The sequence below is a fragment of the Oryzias latipes genome, chromosome 5, assembly GCF_053564925.1.
Source record: "Oryzias latipes strain Hd-rR chromosome 5, Olatipes_Hd-rR_3.1".
In the NCBI taxonomy this organism is placed as follows: Eukaryota; Metazoa; Chordata; class Actinopteri; order Beloniformes; family Adrianichthyidae; genus Oryzias; species Oryzias latipes.
Genome location: NC_136241.1, coordinates 3,589,507 through 3,599,226, shown reverse-complemented (window position 1 = coordinate 3,599,226; position 9,720 = coordinate 3,589,507). Strand labels below are relative to the sequence as shown.

General features: G+C 45.1%; 1 protein-coding gene across 2 annotated transcripts; it reads right to left on the bottom strand.

Annotated features, from left to right (window-relative positions):
• Positions 1–562: 562 nt before the first annotated feature.
• Positions 563–9,720, bottom strand: nuak2 (NUAK family, SNF1-like kinase, 2). 2 transcript variants are annotated; one of them, XM_020702993.3, is made up of 6 exons: positions 9,571–9,720; positions 3,956–4,076; positions 3,436–3,587; positions 2,590–2,655; positions 2,193–2,445; positions 563–2,102 (listed from the first exon to the last, which is right to left on the bottom strand). In XM_020702993.3, exons 1-6 carry the CDS (start codon positions 9,601–9,603, stop codon positions 1,057–1,059), a joined length of 1,671 nt encoding a protein of 556 aa, XP_020558652.1. In that variant the 5' UTR covers positions 9,604–9,720; the 3' UTR covers positions 563–1,056. The 2 variants fall into 2 exon arrangements, with proteins under 2 accessions (XP_020558652.1, XP_004068582.1); XM_004068534.5 differs by lacking the exon at positions 9,571–9,720 and adding an exon at positions 8,181–8,759.

Sequence of the window (9,720 nt, the reverse complement as noted above, 5' to 3'; positions counted from 1 at the left end):
GTTTGTCGCAGTTGTACGTTTTTCCTTCTTTGACTACAAAGAATGAGCCTAAATCTGCATTTCATTGTTTCTTTTGGAAAAAAGATAAATGATTGCAAGTGATTTCCTGATTAAATGTACAAAAACTGTTCCTGATGTATCTTTTCTAAACAGAATTTTCAGCAGTTTAATTTCAACAGCTTTGAAAGGTCAGTTCAACACACTGACTCACTGTAGTTTGTCAAACATGAATTCAGCGTTATGTCAGGATCTGGTCAATTATACTGATCGTCTGCACTTCCCTTGCTTTCCGACATTGACAGTTACACGGAAGGTTGAATCACTTGGGTCATATAATCAATCAATCATCTGGACCTCATGATTCAGGCTCAAAACTCAGTAATTTCAAAAACAAACTACTGTAAATAAACAGACCTGTTTCAGTTTCCCCAAGAATGACACTCCTAAGCACCACCCTTTTTCTTTCTAAACCTGCTACCTGAAAACAGAGCAGATGGCCTGAGGTGGTGCGCTTTTGTAATCGGCGTAGGCCTGGAAGCAAAAGCCGGTTGGACTTGTCCAGTCTGTCATGAGTCACGATTTATTATAATTCAAGTCATTATCCATAATGAAAGCAAGTCATTTCAGGAAATAAATTAAGTGAAAGCTCTTCAAGAGCTGAGGTTCCAGTTACAAACATACATCAACATGGCACTTTCACAAAGTTCCCCCTTTGGTTTATAAAATTCCCCAAACTCCCCAAATCTAAGTAAAAACGGCTGAGAGAAAATACAGGAAGAGCCACTTTCCAATGGTTTTCCTGATGGCCTGTGCTTAGAGGAAATGATTAAGTAAGTACACACCAGGGAAGAAACTCTCAAACTGAAAATGAAATTAAAGGGTTTTCTCCCTAAACAGTCATTAAAACACATTCAGATGTTTAACTGGAACTCCCTTTGTTTTGGTGTTATGCACTTCCTTAGGTTTTCCAAAGTGACACAAAGAACGAGCATTTCCGGATTCGCTATGACCCGTTTTTGGTCTTAATAAAAGTCCGGCTTTGACGTCGGCTGTCCTTCAGCTGGCTGCAGGTCCCCGTATGACCATGGCCTGTTTGTAAGCCTCTGTGACATTATCACAGTCAGTGATAGAAAAGGCACTGTCAGCCACTCCAGATTCGTAGCAGTTCCACGGCCTCATCAAGCCGTCGGCAACAATCCCACTGTCAGCTATGTCCAGCAGGTTGTCTGCAGAGACGCAGCCCCTCATGCCCGCCTTGGCTGATCTGTTCATTTCCATGGAGGGCCCCACCGGGTCGGGTAGATCGAGCTGGTCGAAGGACTCAGAAGACAGAATACTGTCGTCACTAATGGCCATGCTTGGTCGGGACCTTGGGCCTCGTCGGGGTAAAGAGGCCGCCAATTGATCTAGAGAGCCAAACTCTTGGAAGCCACCAGAAGAGAACTTCCCATTACGCTTCAGGATGCCCTTTCTGTGAGTTGGTGCGGAAGGACACTGTTTAGTTTGTAGTAACACGCCAGAATCACTGCTTTCAGGAGAAGAGGAGTAGTACCCCGACTCCTGCTCTGCGGACTTCTTTAGGATGCCTTTACGGGGCAACAATGCTGTTGAAGGGCCGTGACCCTGAGCAGAGGCACCCGAAGTGCTCTGAGGTTCCACTGAAGCAGCGGTGCTTTCACTCCCTGCCTTCTGTTTGATGCTGTTTCGTCTCTTTAGGATGCCCTTGTAGGGCCTGGAGTCTGTGTTTCCATCGTGCACCGTCTGGGAGACGTTATTCTCCTTACGAGACCTTCGCAGGGATCTCTGTCGGACCACATCCCCGCCGCCAGCCTGCGAGCGGAGCAGACAGCGCATTTTGGAACCATTCTCCAGTAAAGGTCGAGAAGTGCGTCGCAGCCACGTAGCAACACTAGTCAGGCCTGTGGAATGTGTTGTTGGTGGAGGTGGCGGCGTGACGCTCTGATCAACCACACCGTTCTTTGTTTCACACAGTAATGGCTGCTGGTAGCCCCAGTTGAGCCACCAATGCCCAGCAATTTCTTCTATTGTGGCTCTGCGCTCAGGGTTCACCATTAACATCCAACGGATGAGTCCGCAGGCATCTGACGGAACAGACAGCAGAAAACCGGGTTAATGTTGTGTTTAACTTTGGCCGTGCGTGCAAGTTGTACGTTTCCAACCCTAAAACTCACCAGAGGGGTTGTTAGGTTTGCGATAGTTTCCAGTGCTGATCTGCTGGACCAGAGTTTTGTGGTTGTTTCCATCAAAAGGCATATTTCCATGAACCAATGTGTACAGAAGCACGCCGAGCGACCAGGTGTCCACCTCTGGGCCGCGGTATGGCCGTCCGTTGACGATCTCTGGGGAGGCATACAGAGGGCTCCCGCAAAACGTCTGTAGAAACTCGTCGCCGTAGAAGAGGTTTGACAGGCCGAAGTCTGCAATCTGCTCAAGACAAGGGAGCAAACGTTTCCAACATGTCACTCTCAGACAGAAAAGACTATTTCACTTTTTCAATCATTAAAACGTAGTTTTTGTTTTGTTTCCCACAGAGGATGCTCTATAAAAACAGAAAATCATTGTGCTTACCTTTACATTTCCCCTGTCGTCTAGCAAAATATTCTCCAGTTTCAGATCTCTGTGCACTATTCCATTCTAGAAAGAAAAAATAAGGAGATTGGCCTTAAGTTGCATACATTTCCCTCTCCTGGAGCTCTAAACGTTGGTTTCAGGAAGCTACCAGACAGGATTAGTTTTTAACAGAGCGAGGGCACATTCTTTGCAAATGTCAACGTCAGTTATGCTTCATTGTCCTCTGCGCTGCAGGGGGGCATTTCTTGGCCTCAAACGAGTTTGCAATGACTTTTCTCAAGAATTAAAGTCGGCCGTGTCTTAAAAAAAAAATTCTTGTTGGTTTTGCTCTTTTGGTCAGGAGTTGGAATCGAAAAGAAAGCAGAGTAGAAAAGCGATAAAATGAGGTGAACAAATGAACAAAACACCAGAAAAGACTTTAGCCATCCATAAAAGTGAAACACCACAGATGGTAGATGCACAGGGCCATTCACTCAGCAAATATGCTCGAGCAAACAGTTGGAATGCTGCAAAAAGTGCTGAACAGCCATGCTGCAGCTTAGGTCTGAAGAACAACTGGCTGTTGTGTGTTTGTGTGTCCTGTGGGGAGGGGGGGTCTGTTCCTTCACACCCTCATTAAACTGTGAGACCATGCGTGCGCCGAGTCCGGTTGGCCTTTCGCTCCTCCTGCAGCCCCCCATAGACGGTTGGTTACAAGCTCCGCCCCTCATGGCAGCAGCATGGCGGGCCCTGTATGCACGCCCGTGTGCGTGTATGTATGTGCATGTGAGGTGCCTGTGTGCGTGTATGTATGTGCATGTGGGGGCGGTGCGTCCAGATGCCAACCAGGAACCCCCTCCTCACCTGATGGCAGTAGTGAACAGCGGAAACGATCTGCCTGAAGAAATGCCGGGCCTCTCGTTCAGAGAGTCTCCTCTTTTCACAAATGTAGTCGTACAGATCTCCTCGGCTGGCGTACTCCATCACAATCACTATTTTGTCTTTGTTTTCAAACACTGAAAGGAAAAAAAAGCAGAGAAAACGTCCATTTGAGTGTTTGTTCCACAAACCTTCTAAGCAAATCTCACAACACGGCTGGCTGATAATCGTGTAGCTGTGATGCAGAAGCACCGATAATGGCCTTCTCATCAAGCGTGAGAGCCGCTGCTGGCGGACATGAAGCCACGCATTATCTCCCAGCGCTCAGCGGCGTGTCTGCGCTTACGTAACCAAGCACCATCTTCAGCACAAAGAGCTGCGTGACCACACTCAGGCCGTGACAGGAAGATGGTTTTCCTTTAGCGGGCATCAGGTTCCGGCGCGCAACGCAGGATGTGACGCCCAGCCATGAAACCATGAGACCCGAGCGTTCCTGAACACGCACCTTCATATATGCTGATGATGTGCGGGTGACACATGGAGGACATGATCTCAATTTCTCTGCGGATGTGGACCAGATCCTGCTCATCTTTGATCTTTTCCTTCCTGATGGATTTCACAGCAACCTTCAAAAGACGAGAGAGACACAAAGGAAATTCAATTTATAAACATAATTGACTTCTTTGGGATTCATTATGGAAAATGCACAACAGAAAGAATTCTTAAAAACCAAATATGATCATCTTTTGATTTATTGTCAAAGTGTTCCCAGTGCTCTTTTATTTATGATTATGCTGGTTTTAGCCTCCTGGGACATAGTTTCTGCAGAGCGGCAGGAGTTCATTCGAAATTCGCCTCTGAATTGTGGGTGGGACATTTGGTGGGGAGTAAGTCTGACCTTCTTTCCCATCATCCCTTTGCTTACACTCTCTCCTGCTAGCTTACAGCCCCCCCCCCCCCCCCCCCCCCAAACCTAGCATTAGCAGTGCAACAAAAATGGCAGCCATAGCAGAGCCATCCAGCCGTCCAGATTCCAGCTCAGACGAGGAAAACAAAGACGTTCATGGATCTGTTTGTCTGACAGTGAAGGCATCAGAATGGAGCTCCAGGCCTGCCCATCGTATTTTCTGTCACAAATCCAATCGTTTTCAAACAGCCTTTTTTTTGTCTGCTCCTCAATTCACAACGAATTGAATGAAGAAATACTCAGAAATGCAACTTTGATCTTAATTTTCTTTATACATTTCCTCCACCATGAGAAAAATGCCCCAAAATCATTTTAAAAACACAATTTTCTTTGGACTGGGTCTTTAATTCAATTCAATTTGATTTATTTAGCCCAAAATCACAGCAACTGCTGTCTCAATGGGCTTCCTACCGGTAAACCAAATCTCTAAACCACTGAAGTCTGATATCAGCCATGTTTATGCTGCAGATGAGGTGCGTTTCAACAAAAGTCAGAAAACTGGACATTTATTTTGGTGAAGAAAAACAAACACATGCTAATTTAAGCCTGTGTGTTCAGCTCAACAGGCTGTAAACATCTACAAATAAGCCCCCATGGAACAAAAAGGCCCGTCTTTCTAAACGCTGACCAACTGTGAAGGGCGCTGGAGCGAAAACTGCTTTTCTGTTTCCAACATGGCAGCGGGGACTCCAGGTCGAGCTATGCCAGCTTCAAAATACAAAAAAAACCCTCTATTGTCTGCCACAGACTCTTCAAGGCCCACAGAGGAACACGTCAACCTAGATAACGGCCGCTTGCTCTACATTCACCAAGGCTTGTGTTTTTAAGCCGTGGGTGTCTATCTGGACCTTGGATGCCTGGGATTCCTCTGTGCGCCGAGTGCGTCATCAGTCTCCCCCGAGACGGAGGGAGTCATGAGGCGGCAGATGGCCCGGCCTGTGAGCCGTCCTCCTTTCCTGGTGTGTCTGAGGCCCTCACGGCTTTGGACACAGACGGGGACATGAGTGAAGCCGTATCATTTTTGTCTTCTGCAGTGAGTCAACGCCTGACGTGTATCCTCCTCCGGGGTCAGTGCCGTGGTCACACCGTACAGACCCACTTCCTGGTTCTGGGAGGCGAGGTTTCCTGCGTTTGTTGCCAGACAGGTTCAGGTCAGGTCTCAGTCAGGGGGATTTCACACCCGTGTGGGATTCCCTGAGTGCAAGTGCTCTTCGTATCCTACGGTCGACAGACGTAATCGCCACCCAGAGGGTAAAATGTTAGTATTTCACACTGACTTTCTATGCAAATATTTGGGGTTCATGGATTTTCTTGATAAATAACCCTGTTCCTATGGTCAAACACTACAGACCGGCTAAATCCTGCTGAGCCTACTTTTCCTCTGTGTGGTTGAACGCAGACAGCAGAACATGAAGATACCCACAAGAAATGTCCGTGACAAAAGATGTTTTCTGTATTTAGGATTAAAAAACTATACATTTACTTTTAGCTTTTCCCAAAATAGTAAATATACTAACACTGGCCTGTATGAGAAGAGCAGATTTAGTTAAAAACATTTTAAAAAGAATACAAATCCATGACTCATACGAGGTTTTTCTTATCCAAAAATGTCCTGACGATAAGAGCCCATTCACACCAGCTTTCACCGCCAATGAGCTTTCGTAAGTCACTATTTTTTCCTCAAGTCCAGACGCTGTTTACAGATAAGAGTTTCCGATTCTAAGGAGTCCATAAACACTGACACACTTTAGACCAAAACAGAAACCAAACCTGTGACAGTGAAGCTCTGTGTGCAACGTGTAACACATTAGTCAAGGCTGTTCATCACTTTCTTTAGACATCTATGCTGAATAGGTGAAAAAAACAACAACATTGGATTTGTTAAGATGCAGGTTTTTGTGATTGATTTCTCTCCCCTAAATGGTCATCGCCGCAGGATTTTTCCCAAACTTAGCACAAGTTAAGAAGTTCCCCACCAACACGGCTGTGTAGGAGGGGTGTCAGATCACCGAAGAGTACGTGGCCCAGAAGGGTCACAACACAAAATAACACACTACACAACACAAAACTGACGCAGAATCACAGCCATGGCGCTGAGCCCCTCCCACCACGCTGATGCAGACAAAGGAGCACACACCTGCGTCCTTCTCTGCACCTGTGCATGGACGTCTGCGGCGTTTCTGTGTGTCGTTGAGAGCCGCTGGGACAACAGGGCGTTCACAGAGGCAGTCTCAGACTCTAAGTCATGTCTTGTTAAAGCAGTGCTCATGGGTGACGGAGAAAAGGCAGAGCATGACCCAACCTGTAGGCCTGCATGCCTCATGCAGCTCCGCGGGGGGAATTCCCAGCTCCAACAGCCACTTTCCCTCCTTTCTGTTCCAGACAACACTTTCAATCAACGAACTTCCTTTAAATGGCGACTGTTGGGTCTTAGATTTTGATGTAAATTGTTGATATTGTCGGGAAAAAATAAAGTAACTTTACTTGGAAGTGTTAAAAGTGTTGTTCTGCAACACATTCAAAGTTTGTCCCGGTTTGACTATAATCAACTTCTATGAAGTCTCTTCCTGAAGATTTCAGGTTTAAAAGTGAAAGATTTCAGGGGTTTTTTCTAAAGGCTATTTAGTTTCTATCAAGGCCATCTCTCTCCGGTCTGTTTTATATACTTTCCATTTTCTCTTGGGTCACGTGGAACAGGATTTTACCCGACAGGTTCGTTTCCGGGACGCCGAGAGCAAAAACTACCCAACTTCCCTGATTCATTGCATGCTTTTTCCAACTGCATTTTTTCATCTGCTCCTGATTCACAACGATTTGAATAAAGAAATACTCGGAGATGCAATTTTGACCTTCATTTCCTTTACATACGTCCTCCAACGTGATAAAAGAACATGTTAAAAAACACTTTTTTTATTGGAGTGTATCTTTAATATACAGACAACTTTTCTCCATAACATTTTATTTTATAAATGCATCGTCAATAGTTTTGGGGAAGACAGCTAATGTTGGTGTTGCTCATAATTTCCTGTTATACAAAATTAGGAAAGAAGCAAATACTTCTTGGAATAATCTCATAATAATGGAATAATGGGTATTACTACTTAATACATTTTAAATCACAAAAACATTTTTTTAATCAAACTACTTGTTAATTTATTTCATAAGCAGATTTATGAATACATTTTACTGCACTTAAATTTATGAAAGATAAAAATGCAAGAAGAATACCTTCTACTCCTAGTTTTTGTTTTATTTAAGGTTGTCATTTTTTTTTGTCTTTTCTTGGTTGATTTTGATGTTTAAGACTGTTGCTGTGAAATTGTATAAATCAGGGGTTCAAATAAAAATAAATCCCTTTTCCCTCTGCGCATGTGCACACCAAATTAAAGTTGTTGATGCAAAACTTCCTGTTTGACCCGAGACGAGATGCTTATCTCCAAATGTTTGTGCAACTTCATGACGTTTTCCGTAAAGTGATGCTAAATTCGGCCCAATCTCGGTCAGATCTGAAACCGCCGCTTTTTCTGGACTGCAGACAGGCGAAAAGGTTCAAGAAAAAGAGCGAGAAATCCGGGCAAAAAGACGTTCATTGAACTCAGCACGCATTTTATTGGGTCTATTTGTCAGACAAACCTTTAATTCGTTTGTTCAAACTGTGATGTGGCAGATTGTGTGTCTTCTAAAAATAGCCCGGTGTCTTTAACGACAGGTGGCCGTTACCGGACGGTGACCCGGTGCTGCACACCGGTGATCGAGTCCTTACCAGGCGTCCCGATCTCTCCTTGGCTTTCTTGACTTTTCCGTAGGTTCCTTTGCCCAGCGTCTCCAGAAACTCGTACCGGTGCTTCAGGTTATGTTTGTGGTGGTGTCTCTTCACGGCTTGTTTCTTCCCCGGGGACGGTGGGACTGTCCCGGCAGACGCCGGAGACCGGCCGGCGGCGGAGATCGGCTCGTCCATGCTGAGGCTCTCCGCTCTTCACGACGGGACGCACGTGCTCTCAAAGAGCATTCCTCCGCGAGCTCTTCCGCTAACTCCTCTAAAACCTGCGAGACGGGTCAACGGAACCGAACATAAAGTTCCAAAGCGGGCCGCTCCGTCGAAACGTGTCAGCTGTTGCGGCGCCGCAGACTGAAGCGCCCGATCAGCAGGTAGCCTGCTTGAGGGCGAAGCTCCGCCCCCGACCGGCTACGTCACAGGGACCTCCTCAGCTGGCGGAAGGATATGTCATTCCAAGAAAAGAAGCGGCCTCACTTTTCGAATTTGCAACTCGAGATTCTCTTTTTGAATCTTTGTTGTGTTAGACTATTTTTTTATTTCCTATTGCCGTCGCAGACACACAAACGCTCACACACACACGTGTGCTTTTAAAGTCAAATTACACAATGTAATCCCATTTAGAGCAGTGGCGCCACCACGTGGCTAATTTGTGTCACACCATTGAACAAGAACTGGAAAAGCAGTCTGAGTGAATTCTACTCTACTGTAATGTCTGTCATTTACAGTCTTTTCTTTTTTTATTCCTATTTTTTTTAACACACTCATTTGACTGTTAGCAAGGAAATAAATAAATAACAACAAATTAACACAAGCTGCACTTAAAATACAGCAATGAAATGCAATTTACACATAAAGTATCGACACAATACTGTCCCATCAATATTTATATCAAAACATTTCAATGAGAGAAAAAAACGGTGAAGACCACAATTTAATTATGATTTTTTTCATAGCTGAGCTGCATGGTGGTGTAGTGGTTAGCACGCTTGCCTCACAGCAAATGGCCCTCGTTCAAATCCCGGGTGGAATCTCCTTGTGCATGTGGGAGTTTTCTCCAGTTCCACCCCCACAGTTCAAAAACATGCTTCGTGGGTTAATGGATGACTCTAAATAGAACCTAGATGTGAATGTTGTGACAAACAGGCTACCTGTCCAGGATGTACCCCAACTTCTGCCAAAAAGCAGAACCAAACTCATCCGCTGTAACCCGTTTGGGTCAAAGAGAACCAGATTGGCAGGAAATTTGCAATGTCCAACATTTGCTTTTTGTCAACAATAATTGAGCCCGGTCCAAGCTTAGCACTTTCTCAAGTCATGTATGTCTCCGTTCTTCCCATCTCTGATATCTTTCACTCCATTTTTGTTTTTTACTCACTTTTCTGAAGCAAGTGTTGAGCAGAAAATGCATCCAAATGTTTTCCCCTGTCCAAAGATGGTTTATCAGGGAATATCTGTCATGGTTTGAGTTTGTTGTGTCGTGTTTTTTCCTTTTAGTTCTTGTTCTGTCTTGTTTGGTTCTGTTTCC

Coding starts and splice junctions, on each gene's coding strand:
- nuak2 (XM_004068534.5), bottom strand. CDS start 8,375: ATGGACGAGCCGATCTCCGCCGCCGGCCGGTCTCCGGCGTCTGCCGGG. Junction 2,446..2,589: donor ACGACAGGGGAAATGTAAAG/GTAAGCACAATG, acceptor TGTCTTGAGCAG/ATTGCAGACTTCGGCCTGTC. Junction 2,103..2,192: donor CAAACCTAACAACCCCTCTG/GTGAGTTTTAGG, acceptor CTGTTCCGTCAG/ATGCCTGCGGACTCATCCGT.